This window comes from Zea mays, chromosome 9, assembly GCF_902167145.1.
Source record: "Zea mays cultivar B73 chromosome 9, Zm-B73-REFERENCE-NAM-5.0, whole genome shotgun sequence".
Lineage (NCBI taxonomy): Eukaryota > Viridiplantae > Streptophyta > Magnoliopsida > Poales > Poaceae > Zea > Zea mays.
Genome location: NC_050104.1, coordinates 141188048 through 141206262, shown reverse-complemented (window position 1 = coordinate 141206262; position 18215 = coordinate 141188048). Strand labels below are relative to the sequence as shown.

At 41.9% G+C, this 18215-nt stretch overlaps 2 protein-coding genes across 2 annotated transcripts; one reads left to right on the top strand and one right to left on the bottom strand.

The window, feature by feature from the left end:
- Positions 1 to 4378: 4378 nt before the first annotated feature.
- Positions 4379 to 7838, top strand: LOC100284401 (uncharacterized). The gene is made up of 5 exons (NM_001157296.2): positions 4379 to 4661; positions 5024 to 5155; positions 5240 to 5324; positions 6972 to 7135; positions 7213 to 7838. The coding sequence occupies exons 1-5, from the start codon at positions 4548 to 4550 to the stop codon at positions 7645 to 7647; spliced, it is 930 nt and encodes a 309-aa protein (NP_001150768.2). The 5' UTR covers positions 4379 to 4547; the 3' UTR covers positions 7648 to 7838.
- Positions 7839 to 10770: 2932 nt separating this feature from the next.
- LOC100194286 (uncharacterized) lies at positions 10771 to 13935 on the bottom strand. Its single transcript, NM_001366816.1, has 9 exons — positions 13818 to 13935; positions 13650 to 13742; positions 13428 to 13551; positions 13125 to 13217; positions 12775 to 12820; positions 12627 to 12699; positions 11769 to 11803; positions 11583 to 11671; positions 10771 to 11297 (listed from the first exon to the last, which is right to left on the bottom strand). Exons 1-9 carry the CDS (start codon positions 13910 to 13912, stop codon positions 11100 to 11102), a joined length of 846 nt encoding a protein of 281 aa, NP_001353745.1. The 5' UTR covers positions 13913 to 13935; the 3' UTR covers positions 10771 to 11099.
- Between the last annotated feature and the right edge of the window lie 4280 nt (positions 13936 to 18215).

The following is an 18215-nucleotide window of genomic DNA, read 5'->3' as shown; positions in this document are numbered from 1 at the left end:
GCCAATAAAAAGACCAAGTTTTGGATTCAATAAAGGAGCAAAGGGGCAACCGAAGGCATCCCTGGTCTGGCGCACCGGACTGTCCGGTGTGCCACCGGACAGTGAACAGTACCTGTCCGGTGCACCAGGGGACTCAGACTCCAACTCTTCACTCTCGGGAATTCTCGGAAGCCGGCGCGCTATAATTCACCGGACTGTCTGGTGTGCACCGGACATGTCCGGTGCTCCAAGGAAGCGCGGTCTCCGGAACTCACCAGCCTCGGTTTCGCGTGGCAGCCGCTCCGCTAAAATTCATCGGACTGTCCGGTGTGCACCGGACTGTCCGGTGTACCAGCGGAGCAACGGCTCTTTTCGGCGCCAACGGCTCCCTGCGGTGCATTTAATGCGCGCGCAGCGCGCGCAGACGTCAGACATGCCCATACCGGTGCACCGGACATCAAACAGTACATGTCCGGTGTGCACCGGACACCCAGGAGGGCCCAGAAGTCAGAAGCTCCAACGGTCAGAATCCAACGGCAGTGATGACGTGGCAGGGGCACCGGACTGTCCGGTGTGCACCGGACTGTCCGGTGCGCCATCGAGCAGACGCCTCCAGCCAACGGTCAAGTTTGGTGGTTGGGGCTATAAATACCCAACCACCCCACCATTCATTGCATCCAAGTTTTCCACTTCTCAACTACTACAAGAGCTCTAGCATTCAATTCTAGACACACTAAAGAGATCAAATCCTCTCCAATTCCACACAAAGCCCTAGTGACTAGTGAGAGTGATTTGCCGTGTTCATTTTAGCTCTTGCGCTTGGATTGCTTCTTTTCTTTCTCACTTGTTCTTGAGATCACAACTCCATTGTAATCAAGGCAAGAGGCACCAATTGTGTGGTGGCCCTTGCGGGGAAGTTTTGTTCACGGCTTTGTTTTGAGAAGAGAAGCTCACTCGGTCCGAGGAACCGTTTGAGAGAGGGAAGGGTTGAAAGAGACCCGGCCTTTGTGGCCTCCTCAACGGGGAGTAGGTTTGCAAGAACCGAACCTCGGTAAAACAAATCTCCGTGTCTCACTTGCTTATTCGCTTGGAATTTGTTTTACGCCCTCTCTCTCGGACTCGTTTATATTTCTAACGCTAACCCGGCTTGTAGTTGTATTTATATTTGTAAATTTCAGTTTCGCCCTATTCACCCCCCCTCTAGGCGACTATCATCCTCCCTCTCAATCAGATTATTCTTAACATAAAACCATTCCTCCATCTAGGCCCCGGGCCACCTTTTCCAAAATGTTGGAACCGGGTAGCTTGCATTGGGACGGGCGATGAATCCATAACAACCGAAATTGTTGTGATACTGTTCTTTGCTAGTGGCCTTCGTTTCGTACAATAGTTCGTGCATATTGCAAAAACACTTTGCGCTCGGTTCCAGCCCTTGGCTCCTCACAACCCAAACAAACATCCCCATTTTAGTTATGGCTTCGGGAGTAATTTGATGTAGAAAGATCTGAAATATCTTCAGCACTTCAACCACAAATTTGCTCAATGGGAACCGAAGGCCTGCCTTCATAAAGCTTCGGTAAACAACAACTTCATTTTCTTCAGGAGCAGGGGCGGTGCTATCTCCTCCAACCCTCACAATAGACATATCACGAAAGTACCTTCCCCTCATGGCGTCAACCTGACTTTGTTTAATGGTCGACTTTCCGAATATAGTATGGCTTGGCCGCCAGGGTCGATCTTTGGAATCTTCATCTCCACTTTCTACATCAAAATCATCATTGTCATCAGAATCTTCAGATAAATCCGCCATTATCTCCTTGGTAATCTTCTCTGTATTTGTTTTTGCCATAGATTCATAAAACCCAACAATAAAAGGGTCCACAACCTTCTTCTCCTCGGCCACCTTCGTCACCTCACATACCTTCTTCTCCTTAGACATTTCTTCAAAACTCTAGTATATCACAAAGATTGAAAATCAAGCAAGAGCTGATGGCAAGAGAATTAAAAATTTGAAAAAAATAACGCGAGGAACAGAAATGGCGTAACAAATGCTGCTGATGTGGGTTTCTATTTATACGCCTAGCACATTGCAACTTGGCGGGCCACATTTGTCATTGACTTTCGCTATTCTAGCGAAGGGAAGGTATTTTTTCGGACCTTCGGCTTAAGGCCTTCGTTCACGTCGCAGTCTGAATTTGTTGTTACAAGAACAAATTAATACTGTGAGGGAATATTGTTGGAGGCCTTCATCTTCCGAAGGTCCTCAAAAACATGACTAACATGCTTTCCAAGTATAATATACTGTCACAGGAACCTTCGACTTTGAGATGAAGGTGTGCACGACATGAAAGGCGCGATCTGGGAGAAGGATGAATCAATTCCGAAGCTACGGATGAAGAAGCTTCGGCTTAGCGCAAGGACGATGATGTAGAATGGAACCGACCTAAAGGGGAATATACTGCCAAGTCCTCGACTGATTACTCCTTAGTCAGTAGTAAGTGTCAAGGACATGGATGTAATTTTACCCAGGCTGCGTCCTGTGCCTATAAATAGATGAACAATAACACCATACTGTTCACGCTGACTTGTAATCACTTGCACGTTGCTTTTGGATTCTTACCTCCTGTCAAGTCGAAGGTACAAATGTAATTAATATCATCAATGCTTGTTCATGATTATATAATAAGAACACAGATAATCTGATGATTTAATGTGATTATTCATGTTCTTTTCTATGTTTCATATGTTTCTGCTTTCATTATTACGTACTAAGATGATGAAGGTATGTCCTTCATGACCTTCGTCTGAAGATCATTATATCCCGAGGGAGATAATGCTTCGAAGGACGAAGGTTTTAACTATTAACATTTGTGTTGTCTTGTTCTTAACTCAGCATTTGAGAACAAGTCCCCAGCAGGTGGTGACCAAACACCTAAGTTTGCTTTCCGCGTAAACAACGGTAGATGGGGTGTGCTGGGAAATGTGCTAATTTAAGTAACACAAAGTTGCCAAGCTCCCGTTTGGCTTTAGACCCGACCCAAATTTGCAGTACCTCACGCCCCTGTCTCTCTCTCTCTCGACTCCTCCTCCTGTCACTATTCAGTCAGCAGTGCTTATCTAAAAGAGAAATGGGCTTTAAGCCATTTCTAAACTGTTTTTATGTTTAGTGACCATAATAACTTAATGAACTACCTGAGTTGCTAAGTGGATGGTTGCAGATTAATAAGAACGAATATAAAGGACCTAAAATGAAAAACAACTCAGAACTCAATTAGAAATGACATATTTTGGAATAAGAAAACCATGAGTGGTTTAAGCGTTTGGATAAGTTTAAAAGGTGAAAGTGGCTAGATTGGCCAGATATGCACAATGGCATTCCAGGAGCTAAGTTTGGAAGAAACTAGGTAAAAATGAGCAAATGGACTTAGACAGGGCAAAAAGATAAAGACATATGCTTAGAGTATTTGGATAGACTAAGAATATGTTTGTTTAAGGGTGCTTTTGGTTCAGTTTTTTGAATATAAGTTGAACTAAAGGGGTTTAGCTTTTTTATATCTATGTTAAAAAACGTAGCTTTTCTGTAGCACAAATTTGAAAGTAGCCTGGAATCTGCTTTTGCTACTTTACCAAGTTCGCTATATTAATAAATATATGTGTAAAATAGAAAGTAAAATAGGATTAAAAATAATTTAATGTTATAATAAATGAAATAAAAATATTTAAAATGGAATTGTAAAATTGTTTTATTTTTAAAAAATCAGGAACATAAATATGAAAACAATTTTTGATTAGATATGCTGATTAAGAGATATAGTTAAACAAGATGCATATGAACAATATACAATTTGTTTATATTTGGCAACTCATAGCAATTTAAACCAACATCTTTTTCATAGGAGACAACTCGTAGCAGCTATTCTTATCACACAGCTGAACCAAATGCACACTAAATTATATAAGTGCTTAAGGGTATAAGTAAATGAAGACAAAGAGAAAATAGCCTAAATTTGGTTAAATATTGTTTCTGGACACACTGAACCGAACCTGCTTCGGTTGTGCATTAGATCGTAATTTAATATGTAGAAAACTTCGAACAACTTATACACCAGAATAAACTTTTAGTGCTAATTTGGGAATTCTATTTTTCTAAAAAATTTGTATTTTAAGAAAAAATGAACTATTTTTTTAAGGAAATGAAAATCCTATGAGAAAATAAAATTTCTAAACTAGCCTGTAGAGAAAATGTTTTCGGACATAGAGGACTTTGACACTAGACTATGGCCCTCAACCAATTCGCCCACGACCCTCCAACCAATAGGTACGCGCCATGTCACGTAAACCCAAACACGTCATCTCTCACCGCAACGTCCCCCACTGGTGGGGTCCAACCCACTCGCCTGTCCCACGCGGCAGAGACCTGGCCACGCCTCACGCGCTTCCGGCCTTCCGCTACATGTCGTCTCTTTTCGTTTCTCACTTTCTCTCTTCGTTCCCAATTTGAAGGCTGCCCAACCCTTGCGCCGGTAGGTGGTGGCGGTGAGGATAGAGGGTTACCTGAGGAGGCAGTGATGGCGGCCACGATTCAGTACAACCGGAGCAACCCGGCGGTGAAGCGGATCCTGCAGGAGGTCAAGGAGATGCAGTCCAACCCCTCACCCGACTTCATGTCCCTCCCCCTCGAGGTCCCAATCTCAACCCGATCGCTCATTTTAATAACGGAATTTGCCCGATCTGTTCCTATTCAGGCCTTAATCGGATGTCGACTGATTATTGATTGTATTTACTCGTATTCTGGTGTTCGGTGTTTTAGGGTCTCGATAATTTGTTGACCGGTTTGCTTTCTCTTTTTTTTTCTAGATCTGTTAATTCAACTGGTAATACGATAAATTAGCTGTAGGACCTTTCCATTTAGCAGTTGATTGCGTATCAAGTGGAGTTTGTTTTAAAATTTCATCTCCGAAGTAAGGGCATATTTTTGGCAAGGAGGCTCAAGATGCCAATTCGATTGACACTGATAAGTTTCACAATTCATTCATTCGAATAGGAGGACATCTTCGAGTGGCAATTTGCTATCCTTGGTCCGAGAGACAGCGAGTTTGAGGGTGGAATTTATCATGGCAGGATCCAGCTACCTTCGGATTATCCATTCAAGCCACCGTCCTTCATGCTACTTACGGTATGTAGTGTCTGTGTTCTAATTGATCTCTGTCATCTCACTACAATGTTTGTGAGCCGTTGCTGACTTCACTGTGTGCTGCAGCCAAGTGGACGCTTTGAGATTCAGAAGAAGATTTGCTTGAGCATATCCAATTACCACCCTGAGCACTGGCAGCCTTCATGGAGTGGTGAGTAGGGGTGGTAATGGATCAAGATCCAAATGTTTTTTCACAATACGTTAGGGCCCTTAATTAATTTTAGTTCAAAAATGAATAGTAATAGAGCTCCATCCTAATCCGATTTGATCCTTAAAATTTATAGTGTAAAATCTAGAGCCCATTACCACCCCTATTGGTGAGTAATCTTTAGTCATTTGTTTATAAGGCTATTCTCAATGGGGAGTTTATGTTGTTTCTAAGACTGCCGCATCATGTAAAAAATAAAACATGGATAAAGCATCCATCCTCACTGCATAGTTTCATTCTATGGTTTCAAATACATTTACTTCACGACTTATAGAGTTTGTAATTGTGCCCAGAGAGTTCTCTCTTAAAAATGTTGCCACGTCATTAAAAACGCTTATGTGGCACCCTATTTAATACAAATGAAACTCACATAAAACTTCCACCTAGATTGGCCTAAATGGCCGCTGAAGTGCTCTGTCAGATTTGCTAAAGGGCTCCTGTATTAAGCTGAAAAGCACCATTATTCATCGCCCACTTTTATATGGTTTTGTGGGCTATTACGAGCATGGTGCAAAATAAATTTGTTTTTTCTTTTGGTCTTTGGATTTCCATCAGGCAAGTACTTGCCTTTTGGCTAGACCAAAAGTAAATATGTTTCTTCATTCCTAAGATGAATATATGAATAATACTCTAGTTGGGTACTAGGGTTGGTTTGCTTCTGAGAGTATGGAATTTTGTAATACTAGGGTTGGTTTGCTTCTGTGACTATGGAATTTTGTAAACAGCTTTTAATGCATGTTGGAGTATGCTGTACATTCGCTAAATTAGTATAACCCGGTCGATAAAAGCACTCAATGTTTTTGACATTGGGTTTTCAACTCAAACAATTTGTTGATAGCAGATTTTTTTACTTTATCTGCATTTCAATTGGAACGGGTTTTCCTTGTTCAGTTGCTATAATTTGGAAATAGACCAAATAGTTAATTTGATACTCCCTCCGTCCCAAAATAAAATTTGTTTTACCTTTTTAGTTGATTCATACAATAATTAATGTATCTGTTTTATATGTTTTTAGATTCATTATCATCCATTTGAACATAAACATAAAAATCAAGAGCTAAAACGACTAATATTTTAGGACGGAGGGAGTATTTATTAATTTTGTATGCTTCTTTGAAAATGAGCTTGGTGTTGTATTTGCAAATCATCAGATGGTGACTATATGGGAATGTATTTGGTTACCCAATGTGGAATGGTTTATTTTCATGATTTTGTGTTAACAGAAGTTTTAACCTTTAAGGGTCTGTTTGGTTGGGCTGTGGCTGTGAAAAAAGTTGCTGTGGGCTGTGAGCTGTGAAAAAAGCTGCTGTAGGCTGTAAGCTGTTAAAAAGGTAAAAACCGTTTGGTGGAAACCACTAAAAGTCATTAAAAATTCTTCGATATATGTTTTCACAGTTCCATCCGAAAAGCCACTAAAAGCAGGTCCAGAGGTGTTTTCAGATTTGCACTACGAGAAAGTCAGCTTTTAGAAAAAGCTGCTTCCTGGATCTAGCCCTTTGGTTGGCTTTTGGCTTTTAGGGAGGCAAAAGCCAAAGCCAAAAGTCAAACCAAACACACCCTAAGTACTGAACTAAGCAAATCTTGTTGCAGTCCGCACAGCTTTGGTAGCCTTGATTGCCTTCATGCCGACGAACCCAGGTGGGGCATTGGGCTCACTGGATTACAAACCAGAAGACAGACGAGCACTTGCTATAAAATCACGTGAGGTGCCGCCGAAATTTGGCTCCCCACAACGTCAGAAACTAATTGATGAGGTAATTCCTAGTCGAACCTCAGGATCAAAATGTATGTCATTTCTTTACCTTTTAACGACGTGCTGTTTCTACCCCAGATCCATGAGCAAATGCTCAGTAAGGCTCCTCCTATCCCCCAAACGCTGCCAAATGTGCCAAACGAGGAGCTCGCACCTGACTCTTGTGATGAGCATGCAGACAAGGTAGATGAAGGTGGCAACACATCCAAGTCCATGTCAGGCTCGTCGAGTGGCCATCCTGTGCCTGAAGCTGAATCGCTGGCTGCAGAAAACACGGGTGAAGCATCAGCAGTTGAGGTTGCCAACCATCAAGTGCCTGAAGCGAGCCGTAGAGAAAGCATTCCAAGAGTTCCTTCGTCTCTGCAGAATGCTGCTATTGCAACCCAGAAGCCAAAGCATGACAGGCTATTGACCTTGGCCGCACTTGGGTTGACTCTTGCTATTATGGCACTAGTGATCAAGAAGTTCTTAAAAATCAATGGCTTGGGCGGTTTCATTGAGGGCAAGTTCTGAGTAGGATTGTGCATAAGTTGGATGTACGAGATGACTCATTCCTCGTACTCAGCATATGCTATAAGCTATATAACCCCGTAAGATTTGTAATTGTTTAGTTATAGATGAAATCAAAATGGAACGGTACTATCAATACCCCATTGTATATGTACACTGGATTGAAAATTGCTGAGTATTTAAGCATCTGATGTATATATTGTGCTACAGCATGCACTTTGTTTGGCTGCCGTTTAGGACTGTTTAGGGTTAGGAGACCAGAATCGTCAATTCCCAATTTTCCCTCGAGGGCACATGATTAAGAAATTCATGAAACCTGGTGTTGCAGAACCTGAGTTGGCACTCGGAACAGTGGTGAATAGGCATGGTTTTCCAAACATAACTGATTCCATCCGTATTTTTTTTCCTTTTAAGGGCATGTACGAATATGAGCTCTTCGATTTTCAAAATATAAAAGACAGCATATTTGAATATCGTATGCTAAACTTTAATATAATGCTAAAACTAGCCGGTTGCCCGTTCGTTGCGACGGTCCACAACAATATTTATATAAATTATCCACTAAAAAGATCTTAAGATTTTTTATTGGTTGTCTCCGCTCCCCGCATAATATTTTTGATTTGACTAACTGATGTTGTTGTTTATTTTATCCAATATGTCTTGGTACAACACGACCAATGAAGGCAACGATTAGAATAAAGTTCACAACGACTGACTGAACGAACCGAGATTATAGAATGACATAATTCCACCATACAGAGACCAAATAAGAGGAAGTTTGTGAGCTCAAGTTTCTAAAATAAATCACATGAACTTAAACTTATAAAAAAAGATAGATCAAAATATGGAGTGATTGCTAAAGTCAGACATCAATAAAAACTGGATGCGCCATACAAATTATGGTACTTCGTAGCAATTACTAATGTTTAAAACCAACAAAGAACATTTCCATTTACTGTTAGCGTGACAAATCATTGTTGCTCCATCCAATTCAGCAACCTCAAATACCATGTAGTCCATTGCGCCAAGGTGGTCTCAAAAACGACATAATGCATACAAAAGTCAAGAACACAAGGGACGAACACCCTATGGTAGTGCCTGCATGGATCTCCAAATCATAACACATATTTTTGCAGGATCCATGAGCTATCATCAGAAGAACACAAACCATGTGCAGACAATAAATAAAGTATTAACACATCCAAATTATGTTCAGTCCTTAGCACAACAAAAAAACTAACACCCAAAACAACAGAGGAACAACACAATAATTTTTGCAATGACAAAAGGACGGTGACAGGTACATAGAAGCGGCAGAAGCATACCGAGTCGATACCATGGTAAGGGAAAGGCCATGTAGACAGGCCTTGCCGAGCCATCGAATAGGTACCATAGGCAGCAAATCAGGGACCTCCATCCCTCGACTCCCCACTTCCAAGGTTTCGTAGAGCAGAAAGGGAAGGGAAGAGGCGGACATATCTATTCTTTGCCGGAGAAGGACACGACGAAGACCTGGGCATCTGGAGGCGACATAAGTAGTATACTGCTAGATACATATAGGGAGAGAGCACACAAGCGGAGAAAGAAGTCTAGCCAGAGCAGCTCCAAACCGAGAGGCACCCGCACTAGGCGTCAGTCCGAGAAGGCGAGATATTGTGAGTGCCTTCCCAGACCTGGACTCGCCGAGACGACACAACACCACCACCAACTTCGTAGCATATGCCGACTGCTGCCACGCTACGGGCCTTGGTTGTCCAATATCTCAGACCTGGACTCCTCATCGCCAAGATAACCTAAGCATGGCAAGTGTCACCGTGTCTGCCTCGGCGGCACGCACGAAGAAAGGTCAGGAGCAAGACCGACTCGCTCCATACCCGCGTCGACAAGCCTCGGTCGACTCGCGGTTGCGACCGTGGGTGGAGGCAGTAGGTTGGGGAGGAAGAACAGGGCGAAGACCAAGAAGACGAATGGAACGTCTGACGATGTCGAAAATGATGGTGTGCGCATATTGTGAAACGTCCTCGTGGACGTGGAATAGTCACTGCACGGGTTGATGTCGGGGTTAGTGTCAGACGAATACGGGGCGAGGCACATGCTCCCACGCCCTCTATCGAGAATGAGGTGGCGTGGAGGCGGAGACATGAGGAGAGAGATAAAAGAAGCAGGATAATGAACGAGGTGGTGACAACTGAGGCGAGAACCATCATTATCGTGCAGAGTTTTAGATGGTCAAATGGGTCGTGTCTAGCGGACCGGCCCGAGGCACGACCCATTTAATAATGCCTGGGCCAGCCCGACACGAGCGTCGTGCCGTGCTTGGGCCATAACCTCCGCCCGTAGTGTTGGCTCGGCCTGACACGATTATATTTTTTATTTTACAAAAAATGTATATACATATATACAATTTATGTTCAATATTAAAAACATATAAACATGATGTTCTACTGGTTAGATGACTTCACCTAGTGTTTCCTACCATTCTTCTATGGGTTCGAACCCCACATTATGCACTATTTTTAACATTTTATGCTAATTTAACCAAATGGCCCAATGGGCTAACGGGTCAGCCTGACACAGTCAGCAACGTGTCGTGGCTAGGCCAGAGCTGCGGCCCGAGGGCGTCGGGCCCGTGCCAGGCCGCCGTTTAGCCATCTATATGCGGACGCATGTTTGGGCCATGGAGGTTGGTTACGCGGGGGGACAAGCATGCATCGGATTAATTGAAATAGATGTGAGGGTTATTTGTGAAAAAGATGACGCAGGACGACCATTAAAACTGATGCTTTACTATAGTATAGATTTAGCACACCTTGAGAAATTAAACTGCTATTAGGTGCTAAAGTTTAGCACTTTCAAACAGACCCTAAGACAACTTGTAGATGATAAATATAATAAAAGACAATATATAGAGATATGGAGACAAGCTCTACACGGAAAATCATCTCTTGATTTTTTTTCTCACTTGATCCCTCAAGAAACCCTTAATTAATGGGGGCACATGCCCTAATGAAGACACAGTTATTACCGTCACCTGTTGACCTAAAATAGAAAGACATCGGTCCTATAAAAAAAGGCATCCATATAGAGTACATAGACGAGGAAACCAAGCCTTATGAGAGGAATTTCCTTAGAAAAATAGAGTTGACAAATTAACTCTAAGGGTTAGGTTAGTTTGGAAACCACATTTTTCCCAAGGGAATTTCATTTTCCCAAGGAAAATTAGTTCATTTTCCCTTGGGAAAATAGGAATCCCAAGGGAAAATGGAGTTCCCAAACTAACCCTAATACTGTTAATTTAGTTCCAATATCCATCACCAAGGATGGATATCCTAACCGCATATCTTGTTTTGTACAATCTTTGATGCATTTGGACGTAGAATATTACGTAGCCAGGGCTTCCAACAGACACATTGATACAACAAAAATGTTTGACGGAGTTCTAGCACACTTCATGACTAACTGGAAGCTGGAAGTGGTTGAAGGGCCTTGAGGGGATTCATGATTACTCCATCAATAAGGCCATACTCCTTTGCTTCTTTCGCGCTCATGAAGTAGTCACGGTCAGTATCTACGTTGATCTTATCCAGGGGCTGCCCAGTGTGGTATGCAAGGTATCCATTTAAGTTCGCCTTGTGGTGCAGCATCTCATTGGCCTGAATAAAATAATCAGAACTTGAGGATCAGCAACTGCTGGTGTAAACAACTGTAATTCTTACTCGGTTGCCAAAAGAGGGGCTCATTGGCTTGTAACAATACGCAATATGTAGAGATAAAAAAATAATATGCAAAATATAACAACCGTAAGCTCAGCTGAGTATGAAAATCAGAAAATAAGGATCTTTGTTGAGAAGAAACGAGAACTGAGAATATCTTTGGTTAAGATACTGTACTGGTCTAGAAAGCATGATACTTTCCATAGCCCCACATTGCGAGTTTACCTGAATCTCAAGATCAGTCTCCTGTCCTTGGGCCCCTCCAAGAGGTTGATGGATCATTATCCTTGAGTTTGGTAAGCTGTATCGCTTTCCTGCATTATATTTTCACCGGTTTTATGACTTCTATTAACGAAGCTTGGATATGTAAGCTACACCTACATGTATTTTATTAGCAATCACTACTGGTACCTTTGGTCCCAGCACTAAGTAGAAAAGCTCCCATGCTGTCAAACAGAAACATCAAACAGCAGAAAGAGTGTCAGAATCATCCAGGTAATAAAAGATAACATTGCATGAGGCATGACATAATTTGGAGTTAAACAATAACAAGAAATGGCCACAGAATCTCAGTAATAAATAATAAACATGTTCACACTAACAAACTGTAAAACTGAAACACAAATTAGATCTCTAACATCCTTTATTTAATTATGTATGGCTAGTTACACTAAAATATTAAATACGAAAAGCAGGAATACATAATTCTTATTTCGTGAAAGCATACTTAATTCCTACCTTTCATTCATAGCAGAACTACATGTACCAAGTTATAACGAAAATTAAATTACTAGGCAAGTAGGCATTTCTGTGCAGATAATCATTGAGCAAGCTCGCTGCAAAAGGTGAATTTGCTGAATAATAACCCCAACACAGGGCAAGTATGCAAAGTAAAAGGACATTGCTGCTTTTGGCATCCATCTGGAGTTGACAATTGTGTAATTTGTTAACTGAAACTATGGTACTACGGTAGTTTTAAAAACTCATGCCATGCAAGTCCTGTCTGCAAACAAGAACTATACTAGCACAACCAAAGCCAAAAAAAAATCTAGTTACTACAATCCCAAATCCCAGACTATAGGTTACATGAACTGAACCTTCCAATTACTGCAAACACAAAGGATCAATTGCGCTTCCCACATTGAGAACAGAATGGACTACATAGGGAAAATAAACCCAGACTGAAAGTCAAACATGAACATTAAGATCCTATAACATGCAAAGAACTGAATCAATTGATGATCGTTCAGCAGAATTTGTGTTCAGTACCTTGCAGCTAGTCCAATACAAACAGTGGATACATCAGGCCTGATATGCTTCATTGTATCAAATATAGCCATTCCTAACAGAAAACGAAAATGCATTAGTATTAATTGAAGCAGCTAACGCAGACATACTATGTTAGATGAGCTATTACCAGCTGTCACTGACCCTCCTGGCGAATTCACATACATAATGATATCCTACAGGAAGGTTGACAAGGATCATGCACTAGATGGAAGAAACCACGTTTTGAATATATAATTGCCATGTATTCGAGTCCCTAGCTAGATGAAATGGCAACATTGGATAAACCTACAAGTTCAGTGGTTACAATTGTATAACCCAATTCCGCAACACAGAAAGTTAAAGAAGCACTGTACAAAGTTTAGTACTACAATGTTGGTTCACTGTCTGGTATCAACAAACAAAGGTTTATTTAAAGCGCAAGCATGTTCTATTCACATGGGAATTACAGCAGCAAACGGTTGTCCCGTTCGTTTTCACCTTATTGGGATCAATAGCGTCGAGGTAGAGCAGTTGTGCTACAATGATGTTGGCCATATCATCCTCAACGGGGCCTCCGCACCGAATAATTCTCTGCATAGAGACAGATATATAGTCACACAAACCTCACAATACAATCCAGTAAAACCCTTCCTGGTAAGGCTTTGTTCGGTTGAGGGGAGATTAAATCCCCTTCTATTCAATTTTGACTAGGGAGGGAATCCCCTCCAATCCAGATCCAAGTATCCAACCAAACAAGCCCTAAGGAGGTCAAACACTTTACACAATCCAGTGCCGTCGTACGTGCTGGAAAAGCTGACTGACGACGCTCTGGAACCGCTCCATCACCATGGGCGACGGCCCACGCTCCTGCCCCGCCGCGGACTCCACTGGGAAGTAGGGCGACCTTGGCACCACCAAGTCATCCCTACCACAGGCACAAGCAACATCAGAAACCCCGTGGCACCTCACGAAGCCCATTTCAGGCAGACGGACGAAGCTCGAAGGGCTCAAGACAAATTCCACCTGATCGACCAAATCCCGCGCCGCGGATTAGCCCCGTAAGGCACCGCACCTCCGGCTACGGCGGTAGTTACGGCACGAGCGCACCTCCTGCTCCTGCAAGACGCGGAAAGAAAGTTAGGGGACGGCAGAGATGGCGGGAAGAGAAAGGCGAAGGGAGAGGACAGAAACCTGAGGAGTTGGAGAGATCTGGGAGCAGGGTTGGTATTGGGGTTCGGGCGGAGGAGAGGAGTGGTCAGCGAGGAGGAAGAGGTGGTGGTCGCCATGGATGGGAATGGGGTGCTCGCGTGGGGTTTTGGGCGGAGGGCGGAAGGGGCTTTGGTTTGCTAGCCCTCGCCTCTTATCCGCGAGGCGAGGTAACTGGTAACGGAGGGTCCGGGAGTCACTGGGTTAAAAGTGAAAGCGTGGGCTTAGATATATGGGCTTTTGGCCTTTCGGCCTCGTCCGCACTTAGAGGCCTACAGCAGGGTGTTCGCATGAGATGACAATGGTGACTCTGCCCTTGAAGAGTTTTAAGTCTCTATATAAAGTAACATGTACCCCTTTATAAAAAGTGAAGTGAAAGAGGTCAACCCTACATCGTGTCTCTTATGTGCTTTCTCTGAGTGTGTGTAGGGATGAAAACGGTCGGAAACGGTATTTATTCGGTAATCAGTTTTTTAGTCGTTTTTATTTAATTGCGAATAAATAGGATATAAAATCTATAATACAAATTTATATTCTTGTTTTTAACATCCAGCTTGTAAAGATTCATAAAAGGTAAACATCAAATTCATCATATATTTTCTTAAATAATATATATAAACTTCGGTATGGATTCAGAAATAAATTCGGTAATTTTTTCAACCTTTTATGTTGTAGGGAGCAAATAATACATAAAAAATTATGTAATATTTTATTAATATTTGTACTAATGTGCTAGATAACATAAAAAATCAACATCAAATTTTATACATATTTATTTTAAAATATTAAATTTGTTCTATCAGTTCAGATGACCACTTTCATCCCTAAGTGTGTGGATTAGGGATGGCAATGGGCACAGATTACCCGCAAGCCCGCGGGCACAAACCCTATAGGGTGCGGGTTTGGGTTTGGGTTTATACCCGCAGGTAATGGTATGGGTTTAAATTTGTACCCAATGGGTTTATTGAAAGTCGCCTAGAGGGGGGTGAATAGGCGGAACCTGAAAATTAAAACTTTATCCCCCAACTAGATCCCTTGATTAGTGGTTAGAACAAGATAAATATCGGAGAATAGAAACTAAGTTCTTGCTTGAAAGGAATATTGCTAAATAATGCGGGAGAGATAAATCAATACAACTAATAAGTTATAGAATAACAAAGCAAGAACCCTTAGAAGAGGAGAGCACTAGAACAAGTTCTTTTCTTGCAATGTGTTGCTTCACTAAATGGAAATTTAACTTGAAGCAATACCAAATGAAATTAGCAAATAATGGTGCAAGAAAACTTAGAGCAAGGGAAAGCAAACAAATCACAAGCAATAAACACAATGGACACGGGTGATTTGTTTTACCGAGGTTCGGCCCTCGAAGGCCTAGTCCCCGTTGAGGAGTCCACTTAAGGACGGGTTTTTTCAACCCTTTCCCTCTCTCCCCCGATCACACAAGGATCGGTGAGCTCTTCTTCTTCTCAAGGATCACTCTCGATCCCACAAGGACCACCACAATCTTTGGTGTCTCTTGCTAGCTTTTACAAGCCTCCAAAAATTTGGAGGAAGTTCAATGGGAGTCAAAACTCCACGCGCAAATGAACACAAAGATGAAGCACACACTATCTCTCGATGAATCTCACAAGGCACTAGTGCTAAACTCAAATGAGTAGCTCTCTTTTGCTTGCTCTCTCTTTTGTGGCACTTGTGTTGGTTGTAGTGGTCTAAATCTTGTGTATAGGATGGATCAATGAATATATGTGGTTGGGAGGGCTTGAGTATGTCAACTAGATGACTTGGAATGTTGCTTGGGCTCCCTTACTTGAAGTGGCCGGTTGGGGTGGTATTTATAGCCACCAACCAAAATCTAGCCGTTGGTGAGGGCTGTCTGTTCGATGGCGCACCGGACAGTCCGGTGCACACCGGACATGTCCGGTGCGACAGCCACGTCACCCGACCGTTGGGGTTTCGACCGTTGGAGCTCTGACACTGGGCCCGCCTTGATGTCCGGTGGCGCACCGGACATGAACTGTAGAGTGTCCGGTGCGCCTGCTCCCGCGTGCCTGACGACTGCGCGCTTCTGGCGCGCATTAAATGCGTCGCAGGTAGCCGTTGGCGCCGAAGTAGCCGTTGCCCCGCTGCTACACCGGACAGTCCGGTGTACACCGGACAGTCCGGTGAATTTTAGGGAGTGGCTGGAGTGAAAACCCGAGGCTGGCGAGTTCCTGAAGCGTGTCTTCTTTGGAGCACCGGACACTGTCCGGTGTACACCGGACAGTCCGGTGAATTATAGCGCGCAGGCTCCGGATTTTCCCGAGGGCGACGAGTTTGAGTTGAAGCCCTCTGGTGCACCGGACACTGTCCGGTGGCACACCGGACAGTCCGGTGCGCCAGACCAGAGGAGCCTTCGGTTGCTCCTTGCTCCTTTATTTTAACCCAACACTAGCTTGGTCTTTTTATTGGCTAATTGTGAACCTTTTGCACCTGTATAACTTATATACTAGAGCAAACTAGTTAGTCCAAAGATTTGTGTTGGGCAATTCAACCACCAAAATTATTTAGTAACTAGGTGTAAGCCTAATTCCCTTTCAATCTCCCCCTTTTTGGTGATTGATGCCAACACAAACCAAAGCAAATATAAAAGTGCATAATTGAACTAGTTTGCATAATGTAAGTGCAAAGGTTGCTTGGAGTTGAGCCAATATAAATACTTACATGATGTGCATGGATTGTTTCTTTGTTTTTAACCTTTTGGACCACATTTGCACCACAAGTTTTGTTTTGCAAATTCTTTTGTAAATTCTTTTCAAAGATTTTTTTTGCAAGATAGTCAAAGGTAAATGAGTGAGATTTTTGCGAAGCATTTTCAAGTTTGAAATTTTCTCCCTTTGTTTCAAATGCTTTTCCTTTGACTAAACAAAACTCCCCCTCAAATAAATTCTCCTCTTAGTGTTCAAGAGGGTTTTAAGATATCAAGTTTTGAAAATATTACTTGCTCCCCCTTTTAGAACACAAAGAGATACCAATTTTGAAATTTTCCATCCAATTGAAAATCAGGAATTTTAAAAATAGGGTGGTGGTGCGGTCCTTTTGCTTTGGGCCAATACTTTCTCCCCCTTTGGCATGAATCGCCAAAAACGGATACTTAGAAAGAAATATAGGCCCTTTTTCCTAACTATTTTCTCCCCTTTGGCAAATAAAACATATGAGTGAAGATTATACCAAAGATAGAGAGACATTGTGGAGTGACGGCGAAGGGTAGATAATACCGATAGAGTAGAGTGGAAGCTTTTTCTTCGCCGAAGACTCCAATTCCCTTTCAATATACCTATGACTAGGTTTGAAATGCACTTGAAAACACATTAGTCATAGTATATAAAAGAGATATGATCAAAAAGATATATCAAATTAAGCATGATTATAGTTCTATATAACATAGATTGCTCCCCCTAAGTATGTGCATGGAGAGAAACACATATTTTGGTCTTAAATGCCAATTGCACATAATGAGAACATACCTATATCATACAGAAAGTGAAGTGCATTGTGTCATAGTATAAGTGTGATGCTCATGACAGTTTATGCACTTATGAAAGCATGTTGTAAATATTTCAAGCTTTTTCCCTTAAGTATTTCAAAGAGGCTTAAGGACCATCCACCTTTGGAACAAAGGCAGCTTATCCTCGTTACAAGGTTAAGCTTTAAGCTCTTTGACAAATAAATCACTTCATCTAGTTTCAACAAAGATGCATTAAAGCATGAATGAATTTTTGAGAAGTTAAACTAGATATGAAGCAGGGATATGCATGGACATGCTTTCTCTTCCTTTTATACAAGATATGCAAGGAATGTATAGAAAAGGAAGATTTAGGTACAAGTTTAAATGAAAGGAGATAGTTTTACCTTTATGTATCTTTACATAGGGACGCTCTCTTCATTGTGCTTTGTCCTTGGTCTTAGATGCTTAAGACCTATTCTCAATGACAATATATGGAGATATTTTGCACAAGAGAGAGTTCTACAACTAGTGATCTTTTCAAGTTATTATTAGCATATATCAAATGGATCACAAGTTGCATAAATGTATCATGAATTCCCCTTCTAACTTAGTGCATATCAAGAGAGATATCGATTGATAGTATATGCGGCACTAAGAAGCATGATTGTTGATTGAAGTCATTCAATGATCAAACAAATAACAGATGTGATCAAATGAACAACATACATATTAGATTACCAGTTAAGCTTAGAGTAGGAGAATCCAGCAAATATGCTACTTTGGAGTGAAAGACAAGAATTTAAAAATAGTAGAATATTTCATGAGAAACTTATTCTCAGGCAAGAGACTATATGAAATTACTGAGATAAAGCAATAGTCTCAACAAAATCAAGATATAA